The sequence below is a fragment of the Xiphophorus couchianus genome, chromosome 22 (assembly GCF_001444195.1).
Source record: "Xiphophorus couchianus chromosome 22, X_couchianus-1.0, whole genome shotgun sequence".
Classification (NCBI taxonomy): domain Eukaryota; kingdom Metazoa; phylum Chordata; class Actinopteri; order Cyprinodontiformes; family Poeciliidae; genus Xiphophorus; species Xiphophorus couchianus.
In genome coordinates, this window is record NC_040249.1 from 29,911,738 (window position 1) to 29,929,773 (window position 18,036).

Here is an 18,036-nt window from a genome sequence, read left to right on the forward strand (position 1 = left end):
TAAACACATTGGTTCTCCTGACACCGGCATGAATTAACAACTATTAATGCTTCAACGGGGAATTGCTGAGCAGCGCTGTAAACTCTGGTGCAACCATTTCATGTCACAGTGACAAAGAGGTTATGAATACTAATAGATGTTCTTGTAATCATCTTTGACTCTTTATAATCACAGTTTAATAACGTAGGTTGTTTATATCTCTGGCTGAAGGTTTACCAAACTGATAGAAAACAGAGTCAGAAATTCATGTTTGGCTGAAAGTCCCAACAGAGATCAGATGCTGGTAATAATTCTTATTCTGTAGTGTTTGAATCTAGCTGTAATATTCATAAGGATTTGGTGATTTGCAAGTACAGTCATCAATTGCTGTAACTAAAATTTATATTTACATAAACTACTGGAAATCTTTCAATGCCTTATTGGAAACAGGACAGTTTATGATTATGCTAGCATAAAAGAGGAAATGACTTACCAAATCTGGGTGGAAGTGTTCTACACTGTTTTCAGAGTATTTAAAAAATGCTTATGGTTTCCAAAACCTTTACAATATTTGTAACGACAAAGCACTGTCTAAATATCATATCTTTCCTGTAAATCCAGTTTTGTGTCTGATGAGACGACTATGCCATCATACCCCAACTGTCAAATCTCTTATTATTTCATCATTAAAATCCCTGAAACGCCATAATCTTCTAGCTACCGTCTTCTTCTTCATAGTTTGCGCCAGTGGCAACATCCAGTTGTTGATTATGTAACTCGTGTGATGAGAAAAAAGTGCTTCCATTGCAGTTTTGTAAAATACACCAATTTCAGTTTGACCAAAAACCCACGTATGGCAAAAAAGTTTTCATGAGAAAATATGTTATTTTCCAAAACTGCTGTGTTTCCGTTAAGCAAATGTCAAATTGTGCAATTTTATGGAAACACATTTAATAATATTTATCACAAATCAAAGCTAAACAAAATTTTTATCTGTATTTATATATTTTATTTATGTGTAAAAAGATAGATTTATATATATTTTCTTATAAAAAGTGTTTTTGTTCAAAAGCTCCTGTTGAATTCTTTGGTTAAATTTCAAATGGACGATGCATCCGTTGTTTCCTTTACCCTTCATTTCCTCTTTGTACACAGAGAAGAAAAAGATAGCGGGCGTCTTTGTCAGCACAGAAGGACACTTAGCCTTCTTTATGTAATCCCAGTGCATGCTGGGATTACATAAAGGGAATCAGTGACAGGGGCATCATTCTTCACACTCGCTGAGGCAGGTTTCATTGTGTGGTTTCAATGAGGGTGGAGGACAGTTGTATGCTTTGTAATCCTGCATCACACAGCCAGCTGACTCGGTCAGTCGTCCTCAGTCCGTGGCCCAAATTAACCCAATACAATGGGCCCGTAATGGCATAAAGATTGAGGTCTGGATGGGGCATCAATCACCAGGATGTGGCTTAGCTGACCCTGAGTCCTCAACCAGAGGGAGTTTAGTTAGTGCAGGACAGAGGAGAAATGCAAAGGGAGCTCTCAATGTCGTCTATGATTTTTGACAATTAAAGAAAAAAAATCCAATATTTCACAAAAACTGGAAATCGTTCAATGCCTTATTGGAGTCAGGACCACTGTACAATAAGAGATTATTGAAAACAATGTCAGAAACTTTAGCTTTAGCTTCTGGGTCCAGATAGCTGGGATTTGTAATAAATAACGACCTAAAAAATAATGTACAAAGTGCTTATAAAATTCAGAACTTTCCCTTTAGGCAGTTTTCTGAAACTAAAAGTTGGGCCACATTAAAAGTCCACTAGACTGAGATCACCTAGTGCCATCAGAACAATGGCACTAAGTAAAAAAAAACCCAGCAAAAAACATCTTAATGAAACTGTGGAAACTTGGAAATCCAAAGAGGAAATGTTTACAAAAGTAGCTTTTTAAGCTAACAGTACAAAGTCTTCATTTTGATGAGTCAGAGTTGCCTTTTTTTCCATTTTCCCATTTAGCATTCGTATTAGCCTTTTGGGCTCCTCTATTGAACTTATTCCATTGACTTCACTCCTAAAACATACAGCTTCTTTCATCTCCAGAACAGCTTGAAAAACATCTAAGATGGTGATGAAAGGGGACGACTTCTTGCTACTACTTACCTGCAGGTATCGAGCGGAGCTAAGTTGCCAGCAATCCACTTAATGGTAAAAAAAGAAAAGAAATCTTGAGGAGAAAATACAGTGAGCTGGTAGTGTAACAAGGAGCACTTATCTCCCTCTGGTCACTAATGGTGGCGACAGCAGCTGTGTTGACCTCAACTAATGCTCTGTGGAACCTGAAACCTATAAAGGAAGGAGTTAAAAGCAAAAAAAAAATCAAACAACATGTAAGATGGTCTTTATTGATGAGTATTTTTAAAGTAAACGTTAAAGTGGCTGTATGCAGCATTGACAATTATATGAATAAAATGTTCTAAGGAATAGTATTCCTCATGTTTTTCAGCCAGAAGAAAGCAGAAGGTTTTATTGTCCTTTCCGTCATTCCTGGAAAACATGATTGTCTACATTTAGCTCTCCAATCACATGAGAGGATCTGCTTCTGAAGACGTGGTTACAACTGGGTCTTAATGTATGCCCCTGTTCTGACAGCACACACCAACAGTAACAAAATGGTGGAAATTTATCTTATAATGTTTGTCAATTTTGTAAAAGTTGGAACATCTTTCAGTTTCAACATTTGAAAAATCAGGATGTGAAAAACATGTGCTTTAAATAAATTTGTAAGAAAAAGAAAACATAATGGAAAAATCTCGTCAAATTTTTTTTTCTTCTTCTAAAAAATGTTTCCATTGAGAGCGCTTATAAGTATTTCTCAATCTAAAACATGCATATATTCACTTTAATATAATTTCTGATTATATCACCATATCAGACCTCAAGTTAATCATATTTAGTTGTAGCTCACTTGCTTTTTCGTAACGTATAAAAACCCAGAGGCAGAACGGCTCCTTGAGTTTCATGGTTGTATCTCTGTCTATGTCGTTTGGAGTAAATCTGATGTGGGATGAAGAGAGAGAAATTGATATATTTTTCAATAGCAATATTTGTGTTTGTGATTTTATAATGCTGCGACAGACTGGCGACCTGTCCAGGGTGTACCCCGCCTCCCGCCTGGAACGTAGCTGGAGATAGGCACCAGCAACCCTCCCGACCCCATTAGGGACAAGGGTGAACAGAAAATGGATGGATGGATGGATGGATTTTATAATGCCATGCAGTCAAAGCCATATAGTTACCTAAAAAAGAAGTAAATAGTTATTCTCATCACTTTTATTGCAATAAAAATAGTGCCACAAAATATCATGATAGGAATTATTTTAAACAAACTTTGAGATTTGTGACTGCTTTGTTTTGAAATATAAACCACGGAAACATATTTAAACAGTTTCTGGTTTTAGGCGCAATGGTGTATTAGGGGAATTTAAGGTATAAAAAAAAAAAAAAATCTGCCAAAAACACTGGACATTTTTGAGCTGTAAAATTGGAAAATTTTCAAGAATACTTCTGAGATTAATCTAAAAATTACAGTTTTTTGTTGTTTTTTTTTGCAGAATTTAGACTTTTCAATCTCTGAAATTTCCAAGCTTTTCAAGGAAATTTCTGAGATGAATCTCAAAATATCTGAGTTTTGAGGCAGAAATGTATTTCTACAACAATACTGTCAAACTTACAGTAAATAGACAGTAAATGTAAATAAAACACAATGAACTAATCAAAACAGGAATGGTTTATTTCTTCTGGTTTATTGATTAGTCTTGTGGTCTGTGAAACTTTTATTTGAGTTTTATTTCAGTTCTTATGAATATCTTGTCTCTCGTTCTTATGAACTAGATTCAACTGTTGTGTAAGTTGGATCTAGTTAGTGTTGAGTTTACCGCTTTTCATCATGACTGTCAAAAAGATTTGACACACCCACAGAACATCCAAGCCCTGATACAAAGACGCATCAAAAGGTTTTATTTGTACAGAGTTTTGCTTTGCTCAGATGGACAAAAACAGTTTTGTGAGCTACCATTCATTAAGCCAGCAATCTGGTGCAAAATTACAGACAGACAATACGGGTGTATCAAAACACCATCCATCCATCCATCCATCTTCTTCCGCTTATCCGAGGTCGGGTCGCGGGGGTAGCAGCTTCAGAAGGGAGGCCCAGACTTCCCTCTCCCCAGCCACTTCTTCCAGCTCCTCCGGGGGAATCCCGAGGCGTTCCCAGGCCAGCCGAGAGACATAGTCCCTCCAGCGTGTCCTGGGTCTTCCCCGGGGCCTCCTCCCGGTGGGACGTGCCCGGAACACCTCACCAGGGAGGCGTCCAGGAGGCATCCTGACCAGATGCCCAAGCCACCTCAACTGGCTCCTCTCGATGTGAAGGAGCAGCGGCTCTACTCTGAGTCCCTCCCGGACTGAGCTTCTCACCCTATCTCTAAGGGAGAGCCCAGCCACCCTACGGAGAAAACCCATTTCGGCCGCTTGTATCCGCGATCTCGTTCTTTCGGTCATGACCCAAAGCTCATGACCATAGATGAGGGTGGGAACGTAGATCGACCGGTAAATCGAGAGCTTCGCTTTTTGGCTCAGCTCTCTCTTCACCACGACGGACCGGTACAGCGCCCGCTTGACAGCAGACGCTGCGCCAATCCGCCTGTCGATCTCCCGCTCCCTTCTTCCCCCATTCGTGAACAAGATCCCGAGATACTTAAACTCCTCCACTTGGGGCAGGACACCCCCCCTGACCCGGAGAAGGCACTCTACCCTTTTCCGGCTCAAGACCATGGCCTCGGATTTGGAGGCACTGATCCCCATCCCGGCCGCTTCACACTCGGCTGCGAACCGATCCAGCGAGAGCTGCAGATCACGATCTGATGAAGCCAAAAGGACCACATCGTCTGCGAAAAGCAGAGATGAGATCCTGAGGCCACCAAATCGGATCCCCTCAACACCTTGGCTGCGCCTAGAAATTCTGTCCATGAAAGTGATGAACAGAATCGGTGACAAAGGGCAGCCCTGGCGGAGTCCAACTCTCACCGGAAACGAGCCCGACTTACTGCCGGCAATGCGGACCAGACTCTGACACCGGTCATACAGGGACCTGACAGCCCGTATCAAAGGGCCCGGTACCCCATACTCCCGGAGAACCCCCCACAGGGCTCCCCAAGGGACACGGTCGAACGCCTTCTCCAAGTCCACAAAACACATGTAGACTGGTTGGGCGAACTCCCATGCACCCTCCAGGACCCTGCTGAGGGTGTAGAGCTGGTCCAGTGTTCCACGACCAGGACGAAAACCACACTGCTCTTCCTGAATCCGAGGTTCGACTATCCGACGGACCCTCCTCCGTCGGATAGTATCAAAACACATTGTAGCTTTATAGCAATTTCTGCAGTTTACAAGTTACTTTACAACATTGAAGAAGCTTTGTAGAGAGAAAAAAGTCTGACATCATACAAATCCTGCTGTGATTTTTATGTTTATTCACTAAGTTGATAAAGAGCCAGAGGGTTCAAGCAAAAAAGGTAAAACTGTACAAATTCCATAAAATCAGTTGTAAGTAAAAAAAAGTGCATTTGTAAAACCTGCAAAACTTTTTTACATTAATTTTGCATAATTAATAAATAGTTTATGTTTTGATATGTTGCAATCAAACAAAAAAGAGGAAAGTTGGATTATGTTGCTTCACAGTGATTAACAAATAGTCATGTGAATTAGTGGTTTTTTTGAAACGTCTGGTTATGTGTCGTCATGTTTGCATAAAAGTACGAATGAAGCATTTCAGTGCATTCAGACAGAACCTCCCAATCACAGAGGACCTGAGCAGATATCAAAATCTACAAGTTCAAATGGTGCAGGTAAAAAGAAATGTTTCACTAATCATTCAACTGTCCAATCCAGAGATCAAAACGCAGTCCTTCAGTGACAATAAAGGTTAAAACTCCTCACACTGACAGCTTGCCATTGAATAACGTCATGAGGGTTTTAACCATTTAATTGGAGCTGTTGAGATATTTAGTTTGGTTTACAGATTGAAAAACAGCCTTTTCTTGCATAAAAAGTTGTGATAAAAACAGGGAAAACAAGAAAATGACCTTTAAGCTGGAAGAATCCATGAGTTGCCATCCATCTTCACCTTTCTGATCAATATTCTGGAGGGGCAGTCTACAAGTCAACCAGAGTCAACTCCTCACAACCTTCATACACAGGTCCCCTGATGGTGAACGATGTGTTTGCGGTGTTTCAGACCAAGGCCTCTTTCTTTAGAGTCCACGACTCGCTGCTGAGATGTGTCCACCAGAGCGCTCGCTATGGCGATACCTGAAACCACAGGAAAAAACAGAAATGCTGGTTAAAATATTCTTCATTTTACACTCAGTGCTCTGCTGAGGTACTTGTAGCCTTTACTCCAGTGGAGCCCAAACCTTTGGCAATGTGGACCAAACTCCCAAACTTGAAAGTCGCCAAAACAATTATGTATGAAGGGAATGTCCAACCGTCATATCGGTTATGACGGAAATGGGTTCTTCATCCTACAGACGGATGTATTTTGGTCTGAAATGTATAAAATGATCCCAGGCCAAAATCCAAACAGCTTGTGAAGGTGCTGGATGGAGCTGGTACAGTCACCATGCACAGTGAAACATGTCCTGCAGCAACATGGGCTGAAAGGCCATTCAGCAAGGAAGAAGAAGCCAAACCACAGCAACTGAAAACTTAACAAATGATGCAATTTGGATCCTAATCAAACTGAGTGTTCTGGACCATCAGGTGTGAAAACAACATAAGTGACCAAAGACAAGAGATGTTTGGTCTGACTTCACAGCGAGAACAAAATCTGTATTTTTATTCAGTGTCTCTAAACCTCTGAGTTCAACTGTAGACTACTGACATTATTTATTGGAACTGATTTTAATCACCTACATTTTTTAACGAGTGATAGAAATGATATTAGCTTTTATGTTTTAAATAAAAGCAACAAAAATGTACAACATGAACATGAACAGATTGTATATAATCTTACATGCAGATTATAAAAGTTAGGGAAATTCCAAACTACAATGTGGCTGAAATAGCAAACAAATGGACTGTGTTACATCAGCAGGTGTGCCGATGGTATTGTGGTTTAGTGCTGTTGCAGACCCGTCGCTACGGCGATGGCACTGATGGTCTGCTGGTTTGCAGGAACCAAATGAGCAAACACTACGAGAAATCCCCTCTACTCTTGACATGGTTTGGATCCAGGATGTTTTCAGCATTTCACCCTCAAGTGCTTCCTTGGATTTTTTTTTTTACATAGTAGAATTGGAAAGTGGATTACAGACAGCAGTGTGTGTGTCTGTGTGTGCACATTTGGACAGAAATGTTTTGCAAAGTTCTGATACAGAGTCATACAGCTGAGGTTGGCAGCCAGCTCTGTTCATCCTAAAACACGAAGGGCAGCAGATTGGCCTGCTGCTGCAGTTCTGCAACTCTATGATTCACTTTAAGCTCTTTCTCGCCAGCACCTGTTGTGACGGCTCTGGTTTTAATAAAGATCAGAATACATTAAGTTTATTTTTCATTATGACCAAAAAGTGACAGCTTTATTACAAACACTTCCTTTGCTATCTTCCAGAAAGGTGTTAGAAATATTAAATGCATGACATGTTGTCTATAAAGGAAATTGATTTTCTATTCAGAAGAAAAACAAGGCAGCTAAATGTTCAGGTCTTTTGCAACACTTTTTTTCCCCTCCAGCACTCGGTGAAGGCGGATGCTTTTTTCCTCTGCTCTCTTCCTGTTTTTCTGCCCTGCTTGCTCTGTTTTTGTCTTTTTTGGAGCCGTTCTGCACATCTTCCAAATATACAAATTATAGATCTGGTCACCCAATCTCTGTGTGCAACTGATCAAATTTTCTCGACAAGAATACCTGGCACAGGAGAACCCTCTTGTCCTGCAGGACATACCTGGTAGGATACACCCTGGATTTATTCATGATAACAGGATTTATGCTTTTTGGAGCAAGAGGATACCCGGCATATTTGTGACAGATTTGGCCAAACTAGGGAACACTCAGATTCTTATGCTGTGGGACAGAGACGCAAGTTGGATGCGAGTCTTGCTGAGACTAGCTAAGGACTTTAATACTCACTAACGGGATGGAATCGATCTTGGATGAACTGAGTTGTATGGGTGAGCCTTCAAGTGAGATTGAAATTTAAAATCTACCCGACCTAAAACACTCTGTATCTGAATTGGCTTTCCCATGTTGCCTTGGAAGGGCTGCATATTTCAAATCTCTTCAAAGATATGTATACATATCTTCCCTCCTTCCCACCTCACCCCCTCCTCTTATCATCCATGTGGCTGTGGAACTGGGCGCTCCCAAGGACATGCTTCTAGATAACACCATCATATCAAACTTATGCTGTGAGACTGAACTACACGAATCATGGCCATATAAAGGCAATACACAAACACAGCAAACACTCCTTGATGTCTAAAACAAAGACAAAGACATTCACTAATGTCTTTGTTTTAGAATAGAATAGAATTCAACTTTATTGTCATTGCACTGTCACAAGTACAAGCAACAAGATGTAGTTTGCATCTATCCAGAAGTGCTCTACGAGATATAAATATTTATTTACGGATGTACACGACTATGTATGTATGGACTATAAGGGGTTATAGCAAGATATATAGATATTGTGTATACATATAAATATGGGAGCTATATGCACAGATTATACAGAATATACAATAATGTTAAGGAATGGATTATAGATAAATAATGGCAGATAAAATTTACAGGTTGTATGTGTGTGTGAAGAAAACAGTCCGTGATGTGTGTGTGTGTGAGGATAGTTCGTGTGTTATTGTTGTATGAGAGGATAGTTTGTTTTGTCTGAATGTTGCTATTTGCATACTTCCCTAATATGTGGTTTTCTCCTTCTGTTTCATTACTTGTTACAATCTGTGGAGTACTCACTATTAACCCAGAAAATGAATTAGAACCAACTTAGAATCCAGAGACTCACTATTTAGACCAATACTATACTTTTTTAGATTATTCCAGTTTATTAGTTTATTATTTTAGAAATTGTGGAGTATTCATTACTTTAGATCACTCTTTAGCTTGTTTTTAGAAAATGTGGAGTACTCACTATTTAGACCAATATTATTCTTTTAAAATTACTTTTCTGATTATTATGCAGAGAGATTCCTATTACTGCAACCCAGAAGGGGAATTAGAACAAACTAAAATCCAGAAAAAGATCTTCCAGAACAGAAACATTTAGTTTTTATTATTATTTAGAACCTGTGGAGTACTCATTACTTTTACACATTTAGAACATACTTAGAAAGTCCAGATAATACTTACTATTTAGCAACCCAGAACAGGTGTATCAAGTTTATATACTTTAGATCAACATTAGATTCTTTTTCTTCTTTTGCTCTTTTCTTTGGTTTGTTATTTTGTATGTATTTCCTTTTATTTCATGTAAAGCACTTTGTTGCTGAAAACGTGCTATATAAATAATAGTATCTACCTTTATTACTTCGTTATGTTTGTTTACTTTACGAAAAACCGTTTTTCATGCACATGTGGGGCTCTGCAAGGCTTCTTCTTTGGGTCATTTTTTTCAACATCTTTATGCCCATTATGGAGTGACGTTTGTGAAGTTTCACAATGAAAAATTAACAGGAATATCTTGAGTTATTTAACTGGTCAAGCAGACAAAATTAAGTTCAATTCTGTTCACTGAAATTTATTCAGTCTTTTTTCACCATATCATTCATTCATTTCTAAATATTTAGTTACAAACTAAATAACTATTTAGAGAGGTAAGTATTTAATTTGAAGCTAAATATCTGGTTCTCATCTAAATATTTTGTCAATATGCAAATTCACTTGCAAATAACCAGAGGTGGATTATCAAAATAAAAGCTGGGTCTGGGAAACCTCTATATAAACCTTCATGCAAACTGTCATAGTCACTGTAGATCTCTTGATGTCTGCATTGCCTTTACGTCATGTTTTCAGCTGAAACGTTGTACATGTCCAGAGGACTGATGAAAAGGTGACATCAGCAACAATTAAAGCAAATCAGTCATTCCAACAGGAATTTATCTTAAGGTTCACAAGACCCAGCTTTTATTTTGGTATTTATTTTAGCTCTGAGCTAAATATTTAGTTTGAGGTTAAATATTAAGCTTGCTAACTTTATATTTTGTTTTGACATTTATAAATTAATGAGTAACATGGTGAAAATATGACAAAAAAAATTACCCTTATTTTTCTCTTATAACAGGCTAAATAACCCAAATTATTGCTATTAATCTTGACTATGCAGCTTTACAAATGGCATCCGACAAGTTTAACTCAGATTAGGAAATACAAGTACATCCCTTATTATCACACACAATTTTTTTATTTTTTTGACACTAAATGATCATATTACCCCTACAGGCATTGAGTATGTGTGAGTATTGTAAGTATTAGTGAATGGGTGAGAACTTCTTCAATACATTTTGCTGAAAAGTCAAAGCCACTGCTTTTGGTCAAAATATGCAAAATTAGAGATTAGAGATTACTCAAATGATGTTAAATGCCATAAACAGAGTCAAAAGAACTTTCTTTCACTGTGTGCTCAGATCTACACTTCAACATCAATGTAAAGAAAGTTAAAGGAAATATCATCCTTTTTAGTCATTAAACTGTAATGTTTATTTTTGTGATGGTTAAATTTAGCTGTTAGTATTTTAATGTATTTCTTGTTTTCCTGATCTAGCTTTATGTGGTGTGATTATGTCTACTATTTTTATTGCTATGCACCAATTGTGCATCACTAAACCTAAAAGTAAACATTCATCTGTTATGACTAGACAAACAAACTGAAAGGTTTCCAACACTTACTCTTTCAATAAAAACATGCATGAATGTTACTAGTGTTAGAATATATAAGCGAATATAATGTGAATATTTCTACTTTAAATGGATTCCACCTTTGACTAATTGCCATTATAATTGTGTAGATTTTTCCAGCTGAACACACATCTCCGTTTGCAAAATTAAATGGGTCAAACATAATGAAATTATACTGCAGGTGAGTGTAAGTGCTCATTTGCTACCTTGGTGACCACACACATTAAATGTGATTGTTTTGTCAGGTGAGTTGATACATCATTAACACCCCCCCCCCACCCCACCAGCACCACCACCATGTGGAAACCCCAAAACATTCCTTAGAAACTAATGGGGCCATTTTCAAGAGACAAAAATACCCGTCAATATGGTTGGCGTAGATCTGTTGTGGGAAAAATAGGTCTGCATCTGGGAAGCATCTGTGGCAGGAGGAGCCGGCTTGCTAACTTTGGCTGCAGCCAGGTCATCCTGAAGCTGAAAACATCAAAGAGTGTGTGATCACCCTGAATCAACATGAAAGCATGAGTACGATCTACACACAGGCGGTAAGTTTTACTATGCCAGATGTTACACTGAAAAAGATCCGAAAACACGACAGATGATGGGAACGTCTTCAACGGTCACAAGTAATAATGAGATTGTATATTGGAAAACTAGGCTGACTTTCATGAATAGTGCATTTAACTGACATTCATAAGAAGACATCACTAAGAAGAGTTAGGCTGTAATTGGTTACCTTGTTTCCTTAGAGCGTTGGTGTGCCAAAGGATGTTAAGGAAATGATCACACCACCATTCATCTGAACTGTTGGTTTAAAGCATTGTAATTTTGGTGACCCTGTGTGAAAGTTATCCTTTTGTTGCTATAGACCGGGGTTTGACAGCTTTTCTAAGACTCTGAACTAGTCTGCCAATAATTCTTTGAACTCAGTTGGTACTCAAACCGACCTGTCTGGTACCAACACTCATTTCATCTCTGTTCTGACTCTGATTCTGTTTGAATTTCAGCAGGTCTTCACATCAAAATATCCAAATCTACAGAGTTGCTGCCCTGTAATTAGTCGATTCATTATTTGTACTAAGCAGTCAAGCAGATGTGCTTGAAGTGGGTAGTGAGGGTAAACTGGGAGTAAAACATACTGAAAAAACCTTCAACGTTTGACTAAGAGTCAACAATAAGACAGATGAAAGAGTGGGACTGACAGGAATCCATCCCAGTGGGGTGGATTGTTTCAAAGACAGAGAGGTTCAAAAATCAGAGATCAATTTTAGGTCAATGGAGCTCAGTTTGTGAGCTTTGCCCACCGATTTCTGTTGAGAAGCAATCCAGTCAGACTCAAAGAGGGAGGCAGAGAGAAAGGGCTCAGAGAGGGGAAGAGGAGGGCGGAATGAGGTCGACGCAGTAAAGGGAAGTAGAGGATGATATTGCCAGGGAAGATTCGTACAGGTCACTAGTCAAAGGTCCGGTCACAGAAAGCAGAGGAGTTTCATGTTGTTATGTCTGACTGATAGCTGATAGCTGGACACGTAACACGTAACTGGATTTATTCTTTGCTTAATCAAAGAAGTGGGCTGTAATTTAGCTACTTTGTGCCCTGCTGCTTAAGAAGAAGTCTCAAACTCTCCCATGCCAGCAATATTCACCATTGTTGCATTACTGTTGTTGTCTAGAACATAGACAACAGCACTGCAATAAAAACCCTTGTGTGTATCCTCCCCAGGATATGCGTAGTCCAAATCTCAGGTAATGTAATTCAAAGTTAAAATGGTCATGTGAGTTTTTATAATCTCCAACAGACATTATAAAACAACCAAACTTTCATGCAATTTGGGGATGTGCGTAGTGGGAGGTCCAGTGAAAAGCATAATACGTGTCATTTCCTGTTTACAAAAATGAATGAATAGCAACATTTCCTGAAAGTTATCCACTAATTCAAAATAAATGCATTCCTTAGAAAATGTTGACGTACTCAGATTGTCTAAGCCTTAACTAATCATTACAGTTTCAATTCAGCTAATTCAATTAAAGACGGTCTAATTTTTGTGCTTTTTAGCATCAATAGCATGCAATGTGTTGCTGTTACAACCAGGTGGTGGCAAAGCTCCATCTGAAGAGGAGAATTTGAAAAATAATTCAAATATCACAAGAATATCACATGCAGTCCCATCACTATCTTTAATACCCTACAAAAGATACTAAAAATTAATTTTTGAAGAAATTTACATTTGATTGAACATCTTTTTAGAACAGGGCCATTTACATATCTAGTTTTGAGGATACCTTTAGAAACGTCTTACCAACCTCCCTCAACCGCTCTCCTTCCTCCTTTCCAGTTCTCGTTTATTCATTTGGTGACATTAAAGTTCCAGTGTTTTTGTATTCCCAGACGGATTTTACAAAACACCTCCTCTGCTACACAGGCAGAAAAAAAGAACAATGCTGCACCTCTGTAACGACCCCAGTGTCTGAGCACAGGAAGAAGTCTGTAAAGAAACTTTGTGAAACTTTGTCTCTGTCTGCTGAAAAAATGCTCCTCCTGATTGGTTTCTGTTTTCTAAAATGCAACTTTAGTTGAAGAAGAAAATAAAAAAAAACAACTGGTAAAACTGATAAAGTTAAGGAGAAAGTAGGTTGTTGTCATGGAGCCAAAAATAAAATCCTGTCACCTCTTATATATATATACATACAGTATATATATATATATTGCAGCTCTGTCCATCATTTCAGGCCACAGTGACTTTGACTCAGTCACTCGGTGGACAAGCTGTCCCTTCTCAGTGAGACTTGGAGGGGGGCTCCATGCGTGAAAAGTCATCAGCAGTCTGACTGACAGCAGCTGCTAGGCAGTCTAAATTCAGGAAGTCACATTTCATATGTGAAAGGAGAAAGGTGAGGATTGAAGACTTTGCTGACTGAGAACAGGGCCATTTGGGTAGACCTGTGGGATGAAGAGATTATGTATGTTGAGTTCTAGAATTGCCCTGCTCTAACTGGCACCATGCTGGATTAGCTCCAATTCACTCTGATTTGTTCTTTTTACTAATATTTTATTCTTACTTTCTCCAGCTGAGGGCTCCTTTGTTTGGCTGATTACTCCCTCAAGTTATGGAGGCTGTGCAACTGGAAGGACTTTTGCTCTTATCTTTTTACTTTTGGGCAGTTATGATGATTCCCAACTCCAACGTTTCTCTGCTGACTGTATGGACAGACAAATTTAAAGAGTAGCGGCAAAAGAAAATGAGGTGGATTAGCAGTGCTAACGAATAACTGTTTAAAAACAGTTTAAAAGTCTTGCACCTGGGGCGTGCTGTGGTGGCGCAGGGGGTTAGCACGCCCCACGTTTGGAGGCGTTAGTCCTCGACGCGGACGTTGCGGGTTCGACTCCCGGTCCCGACGACCTTTACCGTATGTCTTCCCCCCTCACCCTCCTTCCTGTCTGCCTACTGTGGAAAAAATACGAGCCACTAGCGCCGCAAAAACTCTTCGGAGGAAAAAAAAAAGTCTTGCACCTGTTTGTGTTGATTCCAGTCAGATAAACCATTAATGAACAAGTTTTTTTCTTCATTCCAAATAATATTCAGGGAAAACAAAATAATTATTATTTGTGATCAGTGAATACATGATCCAATCTTGAGAAACTTTTCATCATTTGTTTTAGATGGTGCTCTTCACCCCCAAGCCTCTGCCACGGGTTGAAGCTGGATATCTGGTTGCCTGGTTTTGAAAAGCAGCAGCTAAGCACAGTGCGAGCACATTAAATGTTTCCCATAATACATGTGGCTCAGCATTCCTGATTTCTTGAAGCCAGGGTTTCAAAAAGAGCAGGAGTTTTTAAAGAGACACCTGCCCCATTTAAAGGTGTTAAATCACAATGCCAATTTTTTAAAGTCATGTTTGATATATACATAATTTTAATAACAGCTAAAGTTAACATAGTTACTTGATTGTACTATAAAATGCCTCTAGGTGCCTGGAAAACACCTGCCACCTTTAAACTGTGAAATTCTCTTGAGTCCCAAATGGGTGTGCCCCCTTAAACCTGTGCCCATAATTCCCCTTTGATAGTCCAGCCTTGCTGATGGTGTCATTCAGGACATGTTGAGGTGGAACATCATCTCTACTGCCATGTCATGACAGTCATTAGATTATTGTACAGATTTCAATCAGAGGCCTCTTCAGATTTGCCTCAAGATGGCGGCGCCCTGTATGGCTGCGGCTGCATGGGCTCTCGACAACTTGCGAGTATTTGAGCAAAATACACCGCCTAAAACGCTACAAACTTTGCATCCACTCAGCAAGTTAGCATATGATCGCCAGCGTCTGCTGGAATTACGATCATCAAGTGATTTTGGACTCATAAATACGACTACTCTGGAGTGTTTACGTGATCTTGGAGTGCTACGGAGGCAAGACCCAGCGGCCCACAGCGCAGCGGACTCGCGTAGCAGCACTAGTCGGAGGAGGAGAAAGCGAAGGCGGTGCGACCGGCAGCGGAAGCGCGGCTGTCGAAGTGGACTAACAGCTAAGCTAAACGCTAACCCCCACAGATCGCCGCTTCAACAACAAAATAGACCATCTGCAACTAGAACTGTCTTCAAAGAGAGAGTTGAGGAACTGCTGCGCTCTCATTCTGACGGAGACATGGCTCAACTCGTCCATACCGGACAACGTTGTTAGCCTGGAGGGGCTCGCTACATTCCGCGCAGACAGGAGCAGCGCTCTCAGCGGTAAAACCCGAGGAGGGGGGCTGTGTATTTACATCAACAACAACTGGTGTAAAAATGCCCCGAGTGTCGCCAGTTACTGCTCCCCGGACATCGAGCTTCTGACTGTTAACTGCAGACCATTCTACCTGCCCAGGGAGTTTACTGTTGTTAGCATCACTGCTGTGTATGTGCCCCCCAGTACTAACACTAAAGAGGCTATGAGTGTTCTCTACCGGACCATCAGTGAGTTGCAATCCTCATACACAGAGGGCGTTTTCATCATTGCTGGGGATTTTAACCAGGCCAACATGAAGACTGTTCTCCCTCACTTCAACTAGTATGTGGATTTTCCAACCAGGGGAGTGAATACTTTAGACTTGGCCTACACCAACATCAAAGAAGCATGTAGAGCAGCCCCCCACCCCCATCTTGGCTCTTCAGACCACTTATCTGTCATGCTAATTCCTGCATACAAGCCCCTGCTGATCAGAACAAAACCTACAGTGAGGCAGGTGAGAGTGTGGACTGAGGGGGCCATGGAGGCACTTCAGGACTGTTTTGAGTGCTCTGACTGGGAGATGTTCAAGGCAGCAGCCACTTACAACGACCAGATCAACATCAATGAGTACGCCATGACTGTGTCAGCCTACATCAACAAGTGCACAGAGGATGTCAGCATCACTAAGAACATTATCACCCGGGCCAACCAACAACCCTGGATGACTAAGGAGGTACGGGAAATGCTAAAAGCACGGAACTCAGCCTTCAAGTCTGGCGACAAGGAGGCACTGAGGACAGTGAGAGCCAACTTGCTATCAGGTTAGCAAAGCGAACCCACAGTCAGAAAATACAGGAGTTCTACCACGACACCAGCAACACCAGGAGTATGTGGCAAGGCATACGGGCGATCACAGATTACAATCCATCCTCCCCCCCAGTGGGCGAAGTTGATGCTGACTTTCTAAATGGACTCAATAACTTCTTTGGGAGGTTCGAGGCACTGAACAGTACTCCGGCAAAGAAAACTGTTCCCCACCAGGAAGAGGAGGCACTCTGCCTGGACACAGCCGATGTGTTGAAGACTCTGAAAAGAGTCAACCCACGGAAGGCCCCAGGCCCCGACAACATACCTGGGTGGGTGTTCAGGGAATGCGCAGGTCAGCTGGCTGGTGTCCTAACAGACATTTTTAACACCTCACTGGACCAAGCCACAGTGCCAGCCTGTCTCAAAACTGCCTCCATCACTCCGGTGCCAAAGAAACCTCAAGTCACCTCTTTCAACGATTACCGGCCTGTGGCACTGACTCCCATCATGATGAAGTGCTTTGAAAGGCTGGTAAAAGAACACATCGTCTCCAGACTCCCCTCCACATTCGACCCGTTCCAGTTTGCCTACCGCCGAAACCGCTCCACTGAGGACGCCATCTCCTCCGCCCTACACCTGAGCTTGGCTCACCTGGAGGAGAAGAACATTCATGTGTGGATGTTGTTCCTGGACTTCAGCTCAGCGTTCAACACAATCATCCCACAGCATCTGGCAGAAAAACTGGGACACCTGGGCTTCAGCACCCCCCTGCGCAACTGGCTGCTAGACTTCCTCACCGACAGATCTCAGTCAGTCCGGATCGGACAACACACCTCCGATGTCATCACCCTCAGCACAGGCTCCCCTCAGTGCTGCGTCCTGAGACCTCTGCTGTTCACTCTGATGACACACGACTGCGCCCCCAGGTTCCCCACCAATCACATCGTGAAGTTCGCGGGCGACACAACGGTGGTGGGCCTCATCAGAGACGACAACGACCTGGACTACAGAGAGGAGGTGGAGCAGCTGGTGGACTGGTGCACAGACAACAGCCTGATCCTGAACGTTGACAAGACGAAGGAGATGATCGTTGACTTCAGGAAGAACCGGCCCAGCCACGCTCCACTGCTCATCAACAGCTCGGCTGTGGAGGTGGTCAGTAGCACCAAATTCCTGGGGGTGCACATCACAAACGACCTCACCTGGACTGTGAACACCACGTCTCTGGTCAAGAGGGCACAGAAACGCTTGTATTTCCTTCAGAGGATGAGAAGAGCACACCTGCCCCGCTCATCCTCAAGACGTTCTACAGAAGCACCATAGAGAGCATTCTGACCAGCTGCCTCTCTGTGTGGTGTGGGGGCTGCAGCGCCTCCGACTGGAAGAACGTGAGGAGAGTGGTGCGGACAGCGGAGAGGATCATCGGGGCCCCCCTTCCCTCCATTCAGGACATTTCATCGCAGCGCTGCGTGTCCCGAGGCCGAAACATCGTCAGCGTCCCCTCACACCCCCACCATGGACTGTTCTCCCTGCTGCCCTCTGGAAAGAGGTTCCGCAGCATCCGGTGCAGGTCCATCAGGTTCCGAAACA

At 41.4% G+C, this 18,036-nt stretch overlaps 1 protein-coding gene across 2 annotated transcripts in view; it reads right to left on the reverse strand.

Moving 5' to 3' along the window:
* Nucleotides 1-5,486: 5,486 nt before the first annotated feature.
* Nucleotides 5,487-18,036, reverse strand: part of LOC114137745 (attractin-like protein 1) — a 324,777-nt gene continuing 312,227 nt past the window's right edge. For both annotated transcript variants that reach the window (XM_028006550.1, XM_028006549.1), the window contains one exon: nt 5,487-6,344. In XM_028006550.1, the coding sequence (XP_027862351.1) occupies nt 6,223-6,344 (122 nt within the window). In that variant the 3' untranslated portion in view covers nt 5,487-6,222. The remainder of the gene's footprint in view (nt 6,345-18,036) is intronic.